This window comes from Ahaetulla prasina, chromosome 3, assembly GCF_028640845.1.
Source record: "Ahaetulla prasina isolate Xishuangbanna chromosome 3, ASM2864084v1, whole genome shotgun sequence".
In the NCBI taxonomy this organism is placed as follows: Eukaryota; Metazoa; Chordata; class Lepidosauria; order Squamata; family Colubridae; genus Ahaetulla; species Ahaetulla prasina.
In genome coordinates, this window is record NC_080541.1 from 112,528,726 (window position 1) to 112,548,578 (window position 19,853).

At 43.0% G+C, this 19,853-nt stretch overlaps 1 protein-coding gene across 3 annotated transcripts in view; it reads left to right on the top strand.

The window, feature by feature from the left end:
• The window catches only part of KAT14 (lysine acetyltransferase 14), a 170,774-nt gene extending 151,194 nt beyond the window's left edge, over positions 1 to 19,580 (top strand). For 2 of the 3 annotated variants that reach the window (XM_058174606.1, XM_058174607.1), the window contains one exon: positions 18,970 to 19,579. In XM_058174606.1, the coding sequence (XP_058030589.1) occupies positions 18,970 to 19,014 (45 nt within the window). In that variant the 3' untranslated portion in view covers positions 19,015 to 19,579. Of the gene's footprint in view, positions 1 to 18,969 lie in introns of all 3 variants that reach the window. The other variant, XM_058174608.1, reaches the window with a different exon arrangement.
• Positions 19,581 to 19,853: the final 273 nt, after the last annotated feature.

Here is a 19,853-nt window from a genome sequence, read left to right on the forward strand (position 1 = left end):
GCACATATGTGCGAGGGGAACCTTTACCTTTACCTTTATTCACCTCACTACCACAATGCAAGAAAAGAAGTATAGCTATATATATAAAAGAGACACTTAGGGCAAATTTAATATATTCTGATGAGAATGGAAGAATTTTGATGTTGGAAATACAAAAATATGTGATATTTGATGATAATACAAAAATATTTTTAATAGCAATATATGCTCCTAATGAAAACGAAGAAGAGTTCTATAAAAAATTGTACATGAAGATTGTTGAATTGGACTATGAAAATACTTGTATCCTTGGTGATTTTAATGGCATAGTTCATGTAAAGATGAACTATAAAACACAAAAAACAACCAGACAAAATAGAAAGACCCTCCCGAAATCTTTTTTTTAAATGGTAGAAGAACTGAATTTAAAGGATGTATGGAGAGAAAGGAATCAAGAGAACAAAGAATATACTTTTTATTCAAATAGACACTTGTCATGGTCCAGAATAGATATGATATGGATGACAACAGAAATCACTCTTATATTATATATTAGTATAAGGGAAATTGATATAAAAGCCAACACCTGGGCAGACCACAACCCTATGATATTGATATGGAAAGGCCAAAGGAAAAGATCTAGATGGACTTTAAATACTATGATTTTAAAAGATAAAGAACTTGTACAAAGAATAGAGAAGGAATTGACCTTTTTCTTTAAAGAAAATAAAAAGGAAGATACCTCAATTCAAAATCATTGGGATACAATGAAAGCTTATGTAAGAGGTTTGATGATAGACTATTAGGGAAAAGGAACCGTAAGAAAAAACAATTCTTTAGAATACTAGAAAATGTTTATAGGAAATGGGAACAAGAATTACAAAAATCTCCAGACAGAAAAGATATTAAAATGAGAATGGATTTAATTAAACATAAAATGGCAATAATAATAATAATAATAATAATAATAATAATAATAATAATAATAATAATTATTATTATTATTATTATTATTATTATTATTATTATTATTTTATTTATAGACCGCCCTTCTCCCAAAGGACTCAGGGCGGTGTACAGCCACAAATAAAATACAGAAAGAAAACAACAATACAAAACTAAAAACAACCCTTAAAAAACTTATTTAATATGGCTACTTATAAAAATATTCCCTCTAAAATTTACTAAAAAATTTAAAACCCATAAATCAATTTAATAATATAAAATTTAAGCGAGTCCAGCAAGACGACATAAGTAGGTTTTAAGTTCGCGGTGGAAGGTCCTAAGGTCAGGTATTTGTCGGAGTCCAGGGGGAAGCTCGTTCCATAGGGTAGGAGCCCCCACAGAGAAGGCCCTCCCCCTGGGGGCCGCCAGCCGACATTGCTTGGCTGACGGCATCCTGAGGAGCCCCTCTCTGTGAGAGCGCAGAGATAGACGTTGGGAGATAGACGTTGGCAGTAGACGGTCCCGTAGGTATCCCGGTCCTAAGCCATGGAGTGCTTTAAAGGTAGTAACTAACACCTTGAAGCGCACCCGGAAGACAACAGGCAGCCAGTGCAGTCTGCACAGGATAGGTGTTACATGGGAGCTCCGAACTGCTCCCTCAATAACCCGCGCAGCCGCATTCTGGACTAGCTGGAGTCTCCGGGTGCTCTTCAAGGGGAGCCCCATGTAGAGAGCATTGCAATAGTCCAGACGAGAGGTAACGAGAGCATGAGTGACCGTGCATAGGGCATCCCGGTCCAGGAAGGGGCGCAACTGGCGGATCAGGCGAACCTGATAGAAAGCTCTCCTGGAGACGGCTGTCAAATGGTCTTTGAAAGACAGCCGCCCATCCAGGAGCACGCCCAAGTTGCGCACCCTCTCCATCGGGGCCAATGACTCGCCCCCAACAGACAGCCGCGGCTGCAGCTGACTGTACCGGGGTGCCGGCATCCACAGCCACTCCGTCTTGGAGGGATTAAGTTTGAACCTGTTCCTCCCAATCCAGGCCCGTACGGCCTCCAGACACCGGGACAGTACTTCGATAGCTTCGTTGGGGTGGCCTGGGGTGGAAAAGTATAGCTGCGTGTCATCAGCGTACAGTTGGTATCTCACCCCAAAATCACTGATGATCTCACCCAGTGGCTTCATGTAGATGAGAGAATCGATCCCTGCGGCACTCCACACATGAGGCGCCTCGGAGTCGATCTCTGCCCCCCTGTCAACACCGAGAGGTAGGAGGAGAACCACCGATAAACAGTCTCCCACTCCCAACCCCTCTAACCGGCGCAGCAAGATACCATGGTCGATGGTATCAAAAGCCGCTGAGAGGTCTAATAGGACCAGGGCAGAGGAGTAACCCTTATCCCTGGCCCTCCAGAGATCATCCACCAATGCGACCAAAGCCGTCTCCGTACTGTACCCGGGCCGGAAGCCAGACTGGAACAGGTCTAGATAGACGGTTTCATCCAGGTACTGGGGTAGCTGACGTGCCACCACACTCTCTACAACCTTCGCCGTAAAGCGAAGGTTGGAGACCGGACGATAATTTCCTAAAACAGCCGTGTCCAGGAAAGGCTTCTTGAGGAGAGGTCTCACCACCGCCTCTTTCAAGGCAGCGGGAAAGATCCCCTCCCGCAGAGAAGCATTAATAATCCCCTGGAGCCAGCCTCGTCCAGTAAACATGTGGTGGCATTCAGTCTTCCCAGCAACCTGTCCATGTCCTCGGGAGTCACAGGGTCAAAATCATCCCAAACCACCTCAACAAGACGGGTCTCGGAACTCTCACCTGGATCTACCCAATTTTGATCCAATCCGTCACGAAGCTGAACGATTTTATCGTATAGATAACCGTTAAACTCCTTGGCACGCCCTTGTAGGGGGTCCTCCCGCCCCTCCTGTTGAAGTAGAGAACGGGTCACCCGAAACAGGGCGGCCGGGCGGTTATCTGCCGACGCAATGAGGGAGGAAACGTAGGAACGTTTCGCATCCCTCAGTGCCACTAGGTAGGTCCTGCTATAGGACCTAACTAGTGTCCGGTCAGCCTCAGAATGGCTGGATCTCCAGACACTCTCTAGGCGTCTTCTCCGGCGTTTCATCTCCCTCAGCTCCTCGGGGAACCAAGGAGCTGGTTGAGATCGACGCCGGGTCAGAGGCCACAAAGGCACGACACGGTCCAAAGATCCAGCCGCGGCCTGTTCACAGGCCGTGACTAGCTCTTCAGTCGTGCCGTGGGCCAGGTTCTCGGGAAACGGCCCAAGCTCCATAAGGAACCTCTCAGGATCCATCAGGCACCTGGGATGGAACCAATGCATTGGTTCCATCTCCCTGCGGCGGTGGGTAGCGGTCTGAAAGTCCAGACGAAGGAGAAAATGATCTGACCATGACAAAGGCTCAATAAGTAAATCATTTAAAATCAGATCATTCAACCACTGGCCAGAGATAAAAACCAAGTCTAGGGTGCCACCCCCAATGTGAGTAGGGCCATCAATTAATTGAGTCAGGTCCATGGCCGTCATGGAAGCCATGAACTCCCAAGTGATCGAGGATGCCGCGCCAGTTGATGGCAAGTTGAAATCCCCCATGACCAACAGTCTAGGGGTTTCAACTGCCAACCCGGCCAACAACTCCAACAGCTCGGGCAGGGCTGTTGTCACGCAGCAAGGCCGCCACCGCCGCCAAAGAGTCCAGCCCGGCCCCGGCCGCCGCCGCTGAAAAAGGCCAGGCCATCGCCGTTGGGGGGAGGGCACTCCGGGGCTCCTCCTGAAGCGACCCGGAGCCGCCCAGCCTCAATCCGCCCATCCTCCGACTGTCCACACTGCCCTCTACCCGGGCGGGGGATCCAAGCTCTCAAAAAGACCCCCCCAGCCCGGTCGGGTCCAAAAGAAGCCCGTCGCCGCATCTCCCGTTCAGCGGCGCAGCGCCATCTTGGACATGCGCACTGATCTTTGATTGAAAAGGAAGAGCTAGCACAAAAAATCAAAGAGGCAAAACAGAATTATTTCGAAAACGCTAATAAACAGTAGATGGTTAGCCTATAAACTTAAAAAAGAGAAAGAAAATTGCAGAATAGTACAATTAGAAGATGATAAAGGCCAGATCCAATTTTTTTTTAATTTGAAAAGTTTTACAAAAAAAATTTTTTTTTCTCCCCCCCATCGCCTTTCCCCTCCCTCAAAAACCCCCCTCCCCCCCAGACTTCCCGGAATAAACACAAGGTATAGTTCAAAAAGCTAACATTCATACATTAAATTTTTAAAGTCTAACACAATTATAATCCTTCTCTTTCGCATATCCTGACTTCCTCCTTTAAAATCAAAAATTACGTCCTTCATTCAAAGGCAGTCTGATATCTCTTAGTCTGATATCTATTTTGAATATAGTCAATCCATTTCTTCCATTTGTTTAAATATTTTTCTTGAGTATTGTCTTTCAAAAAGGCTGAGATTTTGGCCATTTCCGCCAAATTAGAAACTTTCAATATCCATTCTTCTATTGTAGGTAGTTCTTTTTTCTTCCAGTACTGTCCAATCAGTAATCTTGCTGCTGTTATCAAGTTCAATATCAATTTAGTATCAGTTACTGTATAATCTATCGTAATCCCTAAAAGGAAAAATTGTGGTTGAAACTTAATCTTCTTCTTCAAAACATTCTGCATAATCCACCAAATTTTTATCCAGAAAGACTTAATTTTCTTACAAGTCCACCATACATGAAAATATGTAGCATCATCACAATTGCATCTCCAACATTTCACTTGCATATCTGGATACTATACATGATAGTTTCTTAGGATCTAAATGCCATCTATAAAACATCTTATAAAAGTTTCCCCTTAAATTCTGCGCTTGTGTAAATTTAACATTTCTAACCAAATTCTCTCCCAAGTTTCCAACATTATTGGTTCCTGAATATTCTGCGCCCACTTTATCATACAATCCTTTATCAAGTCCTTTCTGAATCTATTTCTACCAACACATTATACAATCTCTTTATATGCCCCGGGTTTGATTTCTAATTTGTTTTACTAAATTTTCTTCATTTTGAATAATACCAATTTTCTGATCTTCTTTCCATCTAGCCTTTAACTGCCCATATTGAAACCACGTGTAATTCCTCCCTTCTTCTTTTAATGTATGCAAAGATTTTAATTGTAAATTTCCCCTCTCATTATATAAAAGTTCTTTGTAAGTAATCATTTCTTGTTCTTGTTCTATACTAATATTCTCTACTGCATGCCGGGGACTCGCCCATATAGGAATTTTATAATTTAACTTATAATAATACTTCTTCCAAACACGCAAAAGAGCAATTCTCAACACATGATTCTTAAAAGCTTTGTCTACCTTCTTATCGTATAATAAATATGCATGCCAACCATATAATAAATCATAACCTTCTATATTCAAAATCCTTTCCTCCGTCAAATTAAACCAATCACTTATTACAGAAAGAACAACTGCTTCATAATACAATTTTAAATTAGGCATTTTTAATCCTCCTCTTTCCCGTGTATCTTGCATTATTTTCATTTTAACTCTCGCTTTTATTACAGAGTCAATTTAATATGTTAATGGCAGATCAGGTGGCAACAAATATACAATGTGCTAAACATAATACTTTTTGTAATGCCAATAAATCAGGGAGGTGGTTAGCTTATATGTTAAGGAAAAGACAGAAAGCACGTAATATAGAAAGAATAGAATACAAAGGTAAAGAGAGATTTCAACAGGATAAAATTAAAAAAGCTTTCTTGGAATATTATACAAATTTATATGCTAGAGATACAATATTGAATATGGATATTGATAATTACTTGAAAGAATATAAGGTTAAAGGTTTAACTAATGAACAAAGGAAAGAGTTGAATCGGCCTGTAACTTCTGAAGAAATTATTTTGGGAATAAAGCAATTAAAATTAGGTAAATCTCCAGGTACAGATGGACTTACAGCAATATATTATAAAAATTTACAGAATGAGATAGTAGGTCCACTTAAGGAGTTATTTAATCAGATACAGATGGGAGGAGGAGTGCCCCCATCATGGAGAACTACTTTTATTTCATTGATACCAAAGGAGGATCAGGATTGTACCAAGCCTGGGAATTATAGACCGATTTCACTCTCGAATAACGATTATACGATTTTTGCGAAAATAATGGCAAATAGGTTAATGGAAATTGTACAACAAAGGATTCATACTGATCAGTCTGGATTTATAAAGGGGAGACAAATTAGGAATCATGTCAGGCAGATAGTGAATTTATTAGAATATTTGGAAAAGAAAAATCAAATTCCAGCAGCGTTTATTTTTTTGGATGCAGAGAAAGCTTTTGATCGATTGCATTGGGAGTTTTTATTTAAATTAGCAGATAAAATGCAATTTGGAAATAGTTTTACAAGAATACTTAGGGCAATTTATGGAGAGCAAACAGCTCAGATAATAATTAATGGTAGTTTGACAGATAGTTTTAAAATTGCGAAAGGAACGAGGCAGGGGTGTCCCTTATCACCTTTATTGTTTGTTATGTCCTTGGAGCCCTTACTGGATAAGATAAGAGAATTTAGGGAGATAGAGGGTATTAGAATTAGAAGACATGAATATAAAGTGAGAGCATTTGCAGATGATTTGGTGATCATGCTGACTCATCCTATAAACTCAAGTGTGTATTTGTTGGAATTAATTAATCAATATGGAAAGGTCTCAGGGTTTAAAGTGAATCAAAACAAAACAAAAATGATTATAAAAAACGTGACTAAGAATCAGAAAGAAAAGTTAGAGGAAATAACAGGATTTGAAATTGTAAAAAAGGTTAAATATTTAGGAGTTTTTCTTACTTCATCAAATGTGAAATTGTATAAGAATAATTATGATGTGTTATGGCACAAAATTCAGAAAGAAATGAATACTTGGAAAAAATTACAATTATCTCTGTTGGGGAGAATAGCAGCTATAAAAATGAATGTTTTGCCTAAATTCTTGTTTTTGTTTCAGATGATACCAATAATTAAGAAAGATAAAAATTTGGAAGAATGGCAGATTGGAATTAATAAATTTGTGCCAGATCCAATTTTTGAATGACGAGAAGAAAAAAGTGGCTCAGAATTTTTACACGCAATTATACGGAAAAGAGGAAATTGATGAGGAAGATGTGAAACACTATTTGTATAAAGCAAATTTAGCTCAGATTCCTGAAGATATGAAAATGATGTTGGAGGGAAACATAATACAGCCCTACCTGAGCTACTAGAGGTGCTTGCTGGCGTGGCGGTGGAGATTCCCAGACTTTTGGTCTTGGGGGATTTCAACCTGCCATCAGCCGGCTTGTCATCAACGGTGGTTCAGGAGTTCCAGGCCTCCATGATGGCCTTGGACCTGATTCAAGTAATTGATGGCCCTACACACATTGGGGGAGGCGCGCTAGACCTGATTTTTATCTCTGGTCAGTGGGTTAATGATCTGGATTTAGGAGATATAGTTAAAGAGCCAGTGTCATGGTCAGATCATTTTCTTCTTCGCCTAGACTTTCGGACCGCCGCTCACCACCGCAGGGAGACGGAGCCAATGCGTTGGTTCCATCCCAGGCGCCTGATGGACCGGGAGAGGTTCCGGACGGAGCTTGGGCCGTTCCCTGAGGATCTTACCCACAGCACGACTGAAGAACTGGTTGCGGCCTGGGAACGGGCCGCGGCTGGGGCTTTGGACCGTGTCGTGCCTTTGCGGCCTCTGACCCGGCGTAGATCTCAATTGGCTCCCTGGTTTTCCGAGGAGCTGAGAGAGATGAAACGCCGGAGAAGATGCCTAGAGAGTACTTGGAGGTCTAGCTGTTCCGAGGCTGATCGGACACTAGTGAGGTCCTTTACTAGGACCTACCTAGTGGCAATGAGGGAGGCGAAACGTTCCTACGTTTCCACCCTCATTGCATCGGCAGATAACCGCCCGGCCGCCCTGTTTTGGGTGACCCGTTCCCTCCTCCATCAAGAGGGACGGGATGACCCCTTACAGGGATGAGCTGAGGAGTTTAACGGTTATCTATACGATAAAATCGTTCAGCTTCGGGATAGTTTGGACCAAGATTGCGATGATCCAGCTGAGATGACAGAGACACGTCTTGTTGAGGTTATTTGGGATGAGTTTGAGTCTGTGGCTCCCGAGGACATGGACAGGTTGCTGGGGAGGTTACATGCAACTACATGTTTACTGGACCCGTGCCCTTCCTGGTTAGTGCTGGCTGCTCAGGAAGTGACACGAGGCTGGCTCCAGGGGATTATAAATGCTTCTTTGATGGAAGGGGTTTTCCCCGCCGCCTTGAAAGAGGCGGTGGTGAGACCTCTCCTCAAGAAGCCTTCCCTGGACCCAGCTATTTTGGGTAATTACCATCCAGTCTCCAACCTTCGCTTTGTGGCGAAGGTTGTAGAGAGTGTGGTTGCATCGCAGCTCCCTCGGCACCTGGAGGAAACTGTCTATCTAGACCCGTTCCAGTCTGGCTTCCGACCCGGTTATAGCATGGAGACGGCTTTGGTCGCGTTGGTGGATGACCTCTGGAGGGCCAGGGACAGGGGTTGTTCCTCTGCCTTGGTCCTATTAGATCACTCAGCGGCCTTCGATACCATCGACCATGGTATCCTGCTGCGCCGGTTGTAGGGATTGGGAGTGGGGGGCACCATTTATCGGTGGTTCTCCTCCTATCTCTCTGACCGGTCGCAGACGGTGTTGACAGGGGGGCAGAGGTGGGGTGCCTCAGGGGTCGATTCTCTCGCCTACCCTGTTCAACATCTATATGAAGCCACTGGGTGAGGTCATCAGTGGTTTCGGGGTGAGTTATCATCTGTACGTTGATGATACTCAGCTGTACTTTTCCACCCCGGACCACCCCAACGAAGCGGTCGAAGTGCTGTCCCGGTGCCTGGAAGCCGTACGGGTCTGGATGGGGAGAAACAGACTCAAGCTCAATCCCTCCAAGACGGAGCGGCTGTGGATGCCGACATCCCGGTACAGTCAGCTGCACTCGCAGCTGACTGTTGGGGGCGAGTTAGTGGCCCCAAAGGAGGTGGTTCGCAACTTGGGCGTCCTCCTGGATGGACGGCTGTCTTTTGATGAACACCTGGCGGCCGTCGCCAGGAGGGCCTTTTACCAAGTTCGCTTGGTTCGCCAGTTGCGTCCCTTCCTTGACCGGGATGCCTTATGCACGGTCACTCACGCTCTGGTTACGTCTAGGCTGGATTATTGCAATGCTCTCTACATGGGGCTGCCCTTGAGGTGCACCCGGAGGCTGCAGTTAGTCCAGAATGCGGCTGCGCGTGACATCGCTGCTCCGTAGCTTGCACTGGCTTCCTGTGGTCTTTCGGGTGCGCTTCAAGATTTTGGTAACTATCTTTAAAGCGCTCCATGGCTTAGGACCCGGGTACTTACGAGACCGCCTGCTGTTACCCTTTGCCTCCCACCGACCCGTACGCTCTCACAGAGAGGGTCTTCTCAGGGTGCCGTCCGCCAAACAGTGTCGGCTGGCGGCCCCCAGGAGTAGGGCCTTCTCTGTGGGGGCAGTGACGCTCTGGAACGAACTTCCCCCTGGCCTGCGTCAAGTGCCTGATCTTCGGACCTTCCGTCGTGAGCTCAAAACATATCTATTTATTAAAGCGGGACTGGCATAATTTGTGTTGAATTTTAAATTGGGTATTCTTAATATTTTTAAATTTTTAAATCTAAATTTTAATAATCAGCCTTTAAAATTTGCTCTTTTTAAATGTTGTTTTAAATTGTATATATTTTGTTTTTATTCTGGCTGTACACCGCCCTGAGTCCTTCGGGAGAAGGGCGGTATAAAAATTTAATAAAATAAAATAAATAAAATAAATAAATAATGATGGCATTAATGCAAGCACTTAAAAAAAATAGAGGTAAAGCACCAGGTCCAGATGGGTTTCCAGTTGAATATTACCTGACTTTTCAAGAAGAATTGGGCCTTCCACTATTAGAGGTTATGAATGAAGTGATGCAAAAGGGGAAAATACCTGAGACCTGGACAGAGGCCTATATTACTCTTATCCCTAAAGAGGACTCCGACTTAAAACAAGTAAAAAACTATAGACCTATATCCCTGTTAAATTCGGACTATAAAATTTTTGCTTTAATATTAGCAGAACGATTGAAACGATATTTGAATGAGTTTATATATTCTGATCAAAATGGATTTCTGCCTAAAAGACATTAAAAACAATATGAGAATGTTTTGGATACACTAGAATATTATGAGGCCCATCCCGACAAACAAATGGCTTTGATTATTTTGGATGCACAAAAAGCTTTTGACAATGTTAATTGGCATTTTATTTTCTTACAATTGAAACAAATGGGTTTTGGTGAAATGTTTATTAAAGCAATAGAAGCCATATACCATAAACAATCAGCTAAGATTATGATAAATGGAGAATTGACTGAAGTGTTTCAAATTGAAAAAGGTACAAGACAAGGTTGCCCACTGTCACCGCTGCTGTTTGTGTTGACTCTGGAAGTATTAAATAGAAACATTAGAGAGGAAAGAGAGATAAAAGGTTTGAAAATTCAGAGGGAAGAATATAAACTTCAAGCTTTTGCTGATGATTTGGTTTTTATTATTGAAGATCCATTAGAATCTAAAAATTGTTTGATAGAAAGAATAGGTGAATTTGGGAAAGTGGCAGGGTTGAAAATTAGAATAGAATAGAATTTATTGGCCAAGTGTGATTGGACACAAAAGGAATTTGTTTTGGTGCTTATGCTCTCAGTATACATAAAAGAAAAAGAAAAAAAATACCTTCATCAAGGTACATTTACAACACAAATGATGGTCATAGGATACAATTTAACCCTTAATGATAGCAACAAAAAGTTACAGTCATACAATCATAAGTGGAAAGAGATTGGTGATGGAAATGATGAGAAGATTAATAGTAGTGTAGATTTAGTAAATAATTTGACAGTGTTGAGGGAATTATTTGTTTAGCAGAGTGATGGCCTTCGGGAAAAAACTGTTCTTGTGTCTAGTTGTTCTGATGTGCAGTGCTCTATAGCGTCATTTTGATGGTAGGTATTGAAACAGTTTCTGTCCAGGATGTGAAGGATCTTTAAATATTTTCATGGCCCTCTTCTTGATTTGTGCAGTATACAGGTCCTCAATGGAAAGCAGGTTGGTAGCAATTATTTTTTCTGCAGTTCTAATTATCCTCTGAAGTCTGTGTCTTTCTTGTTGGGTTGCAGAATCAAATCAGACAGTTATAGAGGTGCAAATGACAGACTCAATAATTCCTCTGTAGAACTGGATCAGAACTGTAGCTCCTTGGGCAGTTTGAGCTTTCTGAGTTGGCGCAGAAAGAACAGTCTTTGTTGTCCTTTTTTGATGACATTTTTGATGTTAACTGTCCATTTTAGATCTTGCGATATGATAGAACCTAGAAATTTAAAGGTTTCTACTGTTGACACTGTGTTGTCAAGTATTGTGAGAGGTGGAAGTATGGAAGGGTTTCTCCTAAAGTCTACCACCATTTCTACAGTTTTGAGTGTGCTCAGTTCCAGATTGTTTCGGTCGCACCACAAGGCTAGTCGTTCGACCTCACATGTATATGCGGATTCGACATATATTTGACATATATAATGTCAAGGTTCCAGAAAAACCTCTTCTGCATAAAAAAAAACCTCAGAAGCCGTTGTTTTCCAGAGTTCTTTACTAGCATGAGGAAACTGGCACACGATGAGTGAAATTCCAAAACTGAATTTCCGGATTCTTTTCCCAATTATACAAACCCCAAGAGTCCCACCCCCCTGACCCCTTTGATGGTCACATGGTCCCACGTTCTCCCAGTTCATTCGAATATCTTCTTGCCACTCTTCCTGCAGATGTGAACATCATCCGACCTTGACCGCTTGAAGAATGTTACCATACCCCTCAGCCCCCCTTCCTCCCCTCAGGGGAAAAATGTGGCAGCGTCTGGAACCCTAAAGTCTAATATGGTTTCCAGGCCTGACAGGCGTCCCCCCTTGGAAAAGAAGCTATATCCTAGGAAAGAAAACAAAGAGTCGATAAAGAAGAGTGTCAGTGGTCCACACTTCCCCTCTACCCCCTCCCTCTCCAAGAGATTTTTTAGGTTTGTCAGGGAAAGTGTCGTGAAATTGTCTAATCAAATTGTCCGCATTTACTTTCCAACTTTTGACCCAAGTAGATTCAGATAATGGATATCCCTTCCAGTGGACTAAATATTGTAATTGACCTCTATATAGTCTAGAGTCAAGGATTTTCTTGATTTCATAGTGGGTTTCACCTTGGATTATCAAGGGTGGTGGGGGAGCGGCAGGTTGAGGTCTCAGACCAGACTGTCTAGCAGGTTTTAATAAGCTGGTATGGAATACCGGGTGTATTTTCCCCAACATTCGAGGGAGCTTGAGTTGGACGGTAACGGGATTAATAATTTTTACAATGGGGAAAGGACCCAAAAATTTTGGACCGAATTTTCTGCTGGGTATTCTCAACCTCAGATACTTAGTAGATAAAAAGACTTTATCTCCAATGCGAAAAGGGGGTTGAAGGGAACGGTGTTTGTCAGCTTGGGCTTTGTAATTCCGAGCTGTCACAGTTAAGGCCTTTTTTGTATTCTCCCAACCTTTTTTCAATGAATTAATCCAGTCCGTTAGGGAAACGGTAGTGGGGGGTGGCACAGGGAGTTCAGGCATTGGAACGAAGTCCATGCCGGTGGTTACTTGAAAAGGGGTTAACCCCGTGCTGCTGTGTACAGCATTATTATATGCGACTTCTGCAAATGGTAACAAATCTGACCAGTTTTCTTGTTGGTAATTTACATAACACCGTATGTATTGTTCTACCATCGAGTTTAATTTTTCAGCCGCTCCATTGGTATGCGGATGGAACCCAGAACTAAGTCCTTGAGACGACCCAATGGACCGTAGGAACTCCCTCCAGAACTTGGCTGTGAATTGAACACCCCTGTCGGATATTATACTTGGCTGTGAATTGAACACCCCATGCAGTCTGTAGATGTGTTTGACGAAGAGCTTTGCTAATTTTCTCGCCGATGGCAATCCACTACACGCAGTGAAGTGGGCCTGTTTAGAGAACAAGTCTATTACGGTCCATATCACTGTATTTCCTCCACTAGGTGGGAGTTCAACAATAAAATCCATGGCAATTTCTTCCCAGGGTCTGGTGGGTTCAGCTACGGGTTGTAGGAGTCCAGGGGGTTTCCCTGGTCTGGACTTCATGGTGGCGCAGGTAGCACAGCTCCGGACATAGTCTTCAACATCTGATTTCATTTTTGGCCACCAGAATTGTCTTCTAGCCAAGTGGAGAGTCTTTGAAAATCCAAAGTGACCTCCTAGGCGAGAGTCGTGGCTTCTTTGTAGTATAGGCAGCCGCATAACGACGGGTACATAAATCTTGGTTCCTTTCCAGGGTATCCCATCCCTTAAGGTGAGGTGTGGCAAGTTTTCTTTAAACCAAGCATCGTCAGTGAGTGCTGATTTTAATTCCGCTAGTAGTTTATTTGGTGGGATGTTAGTACTATGGCGTGATCGCGGTCGAGTAATTGCTTGGCTGGCCGGTTCGCTATCGGGAATCATCGCATGTATTACCTCTTCGCGTTGGCTGTCAAATTGTGGTTTCCTAGATAGGGCGTCAGCCAGTAGATTTTGGTCGCCGGGGATGTATTTGAGGGTGAAATGGAACCGTTTGAAAAACTGAGCCCATCGAACTTGTTTGGGAGAAAGCTTTTGAGGGGTTTTTAAGTATTCGAGGTTTTTGTGGTCGGTCCACACCTCGAATGGTTCTTTTCCCCCTTCAAGGAAGTGTCTCCAGGAGATGAGTGCCCAGCGTACTGCAAAAGCTTCCTTTTCCCAAACTGCCCATCTGCGTTCAGTGTCCGTCAGTTTTTTAGACATGTACGCGCAGGGCATTAGATTGTTGTCGGTATTCCGTTGTAATAAGACAGCGGCTATTGCTACATCACTTGCATCAGCTTGGACCACAAAAGGTTTATTTGGATCCGGGTGTTGAAGAATTGGTTCCATGGAGAATAGGCGTTTCAGGTGTTCAAAGGAACGTTGGCAGTCCATTGTCCAAGGTAGGGGTTGGGTAGGTTTGGGTTTGGCGGGTAATGGCCCAGTTTTTAGCAATTCTGTTAATGGTAGAGCTACTTCTGCGAAAGAAGGAATTAATTTATGTAAAAATTCGCGAATCCCAAGAAACTTTGAAGTTGCTTACGTGTGCGTGGTGGTTGCCAATCCAACACTGCTTTTACTTTTTCCTGGGTCCATTTCGATACCTTTGTTTGATATCCGGTAACCTAGGTAGTCTAGGGATTCCTTATGGAATTCGCATTTGGAAAGTTTGACATATAGTTTGGCCGCTAGGAGCTTTTTAAGGACTTGTCTGACCAATTTGATGTGTTCTTCGATATTGTTTGTGTAGATAAGAATATCATCTAAGTAGACAAGAACTCCATTGTAGAGGTGAGGGTGCAGGGTTTCATTAATTAGTTGCATAAAAACAGCTGGAGCTCCTTGGAGGCCAAAAGGCATGACACGGTATTGGAAACTGCCCAAGGGGCAGTTGAAAGCCGTTTTCCATTCATCACCTTCCTTGATGCGGACGAATAGGCTTCCCTTAAATCCAATCTGGTGAAAATTTTGCCTTTTGATAAGTGGTTCAACAAATCGTGCATAAGTGGTAAAGGGTATGTGTTTTGTATGCAAATTGCATTGATATTTTTGAAGTCAATACACAATCTAAGTGAACCATCTTTCTTTTGTTTAAATAGCACAGGCGCAGCTACAGGTGATTTTGCTGGTTCAATGAACCCTCTGGCTAGGTTAGTGTCAATGTATTTTCTTAGTTCAGACATTTCGGCTGGTGTCATTGAATACATTTTGGGTTTTGGTAATTTTGCCCCCGGGTGCAATTCAATTGCGCAATCAGTTTGTCGGTGTGGGGGTAAGAGGTTACATTAATCCTCGCTAAAAACTTCTGATAAATCCATGTATGCTTTAGGGATGCGTGGTTCATTAGGAGATGGATTGGATATGGTGGTTGTTGGTTCCCTCTGGTGGTCATTTTGGATAAGGGTTTTTTTTTCGATAGGGGGAATTGGGTCTAAGGGTCTGAAAGTCCATATAATTTTCCTGAATCCATCCTCCCATTTGATTGTGGGTTCCCATTTGTCCAGCCAAGCTAAACCCAGGATGATGGATTCTGACATCTTGGGAATTACTATGAATCTTATAAGTTCATGATGGGTTCCAATTTCTAAGCGAACCAGTTGTGTGACTTGGGTCGCTGGAACGCCACCAATCAAGGTTCCATCTACTTGGTGGAATTTAATTGGGTGTTTTAAGGGAAATGTTTTTATACAGAGTTGGGCAACCGTAGAGGTTGAAATTAGGCATCTGGTGCATCCTGTGTCTACAATAGCCTCTAAATCTGTTTTGGCCCCTCCCCCTGGAATTACTAAGTTTACTTTGATAGCAAATGGAGGAATGGGTGCACTCACCATTGGGTCGTTTTCTGCTTGGTTTGAGTCATCAGGAGGTGAATTAGATGATGGAAGGTCAGTAGGGAGGTTTATGGCTTGTCTCGCAAAGCGACTGGTATTCGGATTCCTTCGAGGGGGTCTGCGTGCTTGGGTAGCAATTGGTGGGCGATACTGTGGGAGGGGTGTTGGGGCTAGGCAAACTGACGCCCGATGTCCTAGTTTTCCACAACGGTAGCATTTGATTATTGTTGAAGGCTGAAAGGTGGAGGGTGTGGTTGGACTTAAGAGGGAGGGTCTTGTAGGTGGTCGTTGTGGAGTTGTAGTTGGTGATTGGCTTTGGAGGGGGTTGAATTCTCTGTCCAGAGCGATGGACACGTTGTACCAGTCATTTAGTTGTTCTGGGATTCCTCTGGTGGAGCAGGCTTTTCTGATGTTTTGATCAATCGCGTCTTTGAAGTAGTGGAGGACGATGCGTTCTGGCCAATGTCTAAGATTGCCAGCAACCCTTCTGAAATCCCATACAAATTGTTTTAGGGGCTTGTTACCTTGCTTCATCGTTTTTAAGGTGGTTTCACATTCTGCAATTAGGTCATCATCTTGAAACCGGTTGCGAAGCAGTGCCATGAATACGTGAACATCGTTTAGTTCTGGTGCACGTTCATTGTGTAGTTGAGCTATCCATTCTGAGGCTAGTCCCACGTTCATACCATCCGAGATGGCGTTGATTAGGCTTCTTTCTGATGGGTATTGATGTCTATATTGTTCAACGTAAGCCTCAATTCTGCTGAGAAAGTAAGCCAGGTGGTGTGGATTCCCATCAAAGGTTGGTTTGAAAGGGTGAGGGGCTGGGTGAGGGGGTGCAGGTGGGTTTAGCTGGCCTGCTTGGGCCGTTGCTGTTGTGGCTGGTTGCTGAGTTGTGAAGGGGGGTGGAATTCCCCCTGGCTGCTGAGAAGGAAGTCCTTGAAATGCTTCAGCTTGCGAGGCAAAGCTCGGCCTGGGGCCCCCAGGAAAGAAAGGTGCTGAACTGGCTGGTTGCCATTGGTACTGGATCCACCCTTGTCCAGGATAAAATGCCCAGCCAGGAGGAATAGAAGCAGCTGGAGGCAGCGTAGGCCTCTGTTGGTGGGAAAAGTCAATTGGAGGGGGGAGTTGCGATTCCCCCCAAGTCCCTGGTGCTGCCTGAACTCCCTGCCGTCTGAAGGAGGGAAGGGAGGTCCTCCTGCGTTCATCGGAATGGCTTTGAGCTTCAGTAATTTCTCCCTCTCTGGTGGGAGGGAAGGTGAATTTAAGCTGAGCTAAAGGCTCTCGAGGTAGGTGAGCTGAGCTTATACGAGGCCTCACTTCCAAACGCTCAAAAGTTTCAGGGAGGTCTAATAGGGACTGGGATTTCAGGGGGTTTCTCAGGTCCCAATCCAGTGACTCTCCCGATTCTCCGGGTTTTACTGTCCTCCAGTGAGGTTGAGAAGAGGGAGGGGGCTCTCCATTCCGCCCCGGGGAAATATTTTCTCCCGAACGACAGCTTACCCATGAATCCGAGTCTTTGGGCCGTGCTCCAAGCTGACAAGCAGGGTCTACCACTTCGGGTTTTTGAGTCATATCTTCCGATGGGAAGTAGGTGATTTCAACTAAATTGTTAGATCCAAGCTTCTGTGTTGCATCCATGCTTTCAGCTGGCTGCTCTCCCATCTTCACTGTGTCAAGGCCTGACACACTGGGTCTTTGCACCGCTGTGGAGGTTGCGGAGGCTGGGGCCCAGCACCCCCCTAACGGGCCCCCTCTGAGCGGAGGAGAGGGTACCGTTAGCAAAAGAAAGTTAGGAGTTTTGGAATAATGTCAAGGTTCCAGAAAAACCTCTTCTGCATAAAAAAAAAACCTCAGAAGCCATTGTTTTCCAGAGTTCTTTACTAGCATGAGGAAACTGGCACACGATGAGTGAAATTCCAAAACTGAATTTCCGGATTCTTTTCCCAATTATACAAACCCCAAGAGTCCCACCCCCCTGACCCCTTTGATGGTCACATGGTCCCACGTTCTCCCAGTTCATTCGAATATCTTCTTGCCACTCTTCCTGCAGATGTGAACATCATCCGACCTTGACCGCTTGAAGAATGTTACCATCCCCCTCAGCCCCCCTTCCTCCCCTCAGGGGAAAAATGTGGCAGCGTCTGGAACCCTAAAGTCTAATATGGTTTCCAGGCCTGACACATTGTCTCGAATGAGACCAATCACTGTTGTGTCATCTGCGAACTTCAGTAGTTTAACAGATGGATCGTTGGAGATGCAGTCATTGGTATACAGAGAGAAGAGAAGTGGGGAGAGCACACAACCTTGGGGGGCCCCTGTGCTAATTGTACAGGTATCTGATGTGATCCTGGTTAGCTTCACCTGCTGCTTCCTGTTTGTTAGGAACAGAAATTAGGAAATTAATAAGGATAAAATGAAAATCCTGACAAAAAATATGCTAGTGAAGCAAAAAATTGAGCTGGCAGAAATAAGGTCACAAATAAGGTTAAATATTTGGGGATATATTTGACCGCAAGGTGCAGTACATTGAAAGAGAAAAATAATGGTAAACTCAAACAGCAGATTGTGACAGATTTGGCTAAATGGGAACATGTACAACTGTCATTGCTTGGAAGAATATCAACAATTAAAATGAATATATTACCTAGAATTTTGTATTTGTTCCAAATTATTCCAATTAAGTCGAGTAGGGGATACTTTCTGGAACTGAATAAAATAATGTTGAAATATATTTGGCAAGGGAGGAAAGCAAGGATAAAATTAGAACTATTACAAGACAAGAGAATGAGAGGTGGTTTTGGGCTACCTAATTGGGAATTGTACTATCAGGCAGCAAATTTGATGTGGATCAAAGAATGGATAACCTTGAGAAATAATAGAATATTGACTTTGGAAGGACATGATTTGTTGTTAGGATGGCATGCTTTCTTATGGTATGGACAGGCTAAAACATAGAGATACTTTAGAAGACATCTAATTAGAAAAGCGTTGTTGTCAAATTGGGAGAAGACAAAGTAAAATCATTTTTTGAAAATTCCAACTTGGGTATCATCTATTGAGGCATTCTCATATTCAATAACATTTAGAAAGGAGCATATTGTTAGATACAATGAATTGTTGAATGAAAAGGGTGAGTTAAAATCCAAATCAGGACTAGAGGCAGATGGTATAACAATGAATTGGTTTTCTGAATCCAGATATGATAAAGATGCTAAAACAGAAGGCTTTTACAATAATGTAACTACTTTTTGATAAGATTTTAACAGGTCCTGATGACAATTTGATTAGGAAATTGTATGGATTTCTTAAGAGGAAAAATTGGAGAAGAACAAGTAAAAGAGACAACAATTGCTTGGGGGAAGAATTTTGGTCATGGGATAAATCTAGAAGCCTGGCAGAAATTATGGATGTATAATTATAAAATGACAATGTCTACAGCATATAAACAGAATTGTATAAAATGTTTTACAGGTGGCATCTGCCCCCGACAAGAATTGCCAGAATGTTCAAGGATAAATCCGAAAAATGCTGGAAGTGTCATCAGATACCTGGATCATATTACCATATGTGGTGGACATGCGTTGAAGCAAAAAGAGATTGGACTAAAATACACACATGGTTGGAGAAAATGACATAGATTTTAAGCCAGAAGTCTTTCTGTTGGGAATTATTCCTAAGATATATACTAGAGACGTAAAATATTTGATTGTGAACATTATTACAGCAGCCAGGATTGTGTTTGCTAAAAATTGGAAAAATGAGAAACTACCTTTGCAAGATGAAATAATTAGGAAGATGATGGAATGTGCAGAGATGAGTAAATTGACATTTGAAATTAGAGATCAAGAAGATAAGCAATATTATAAAATATGGGATTTATTTTACTATTGGTTAGAATGAAAGATGTTAGAAAAGACAATATAAGATCTATGTATGTATGAAAGAGATGTTTATTTTGAGATAGCACAAGAAGATATGTAAACACCCCTTCACCACATTGTAATTGTTTGTTGAGAATCAGTTTTTTTGTTGTTGTGAAAAAATAAAAACTTTTGATAAAAAAAGTCATTAAGATAGACCAGGACCCCTTTGAACAGGTGCTCATGGAGTACTTTGTTGATCAACTGCATAAAAACTGCGGGGGGGGGGGGGTGTAATCCGAAAGGGAGCACTGGGAACTGGAAACAACGGAGGGGGCAGTTGAAAGCAGTTTTCCATTTGTCCCCTTCCTTAATACACACTCTATAATAAGCCTCCCTCAAGTCCAGTTTGGTGAAAATCTTCCCTTTGGACAGATGGGCTAACATATCTTTCATGAATGGTAACGGGTAAACATTCTCCATGCAAATGGCGTT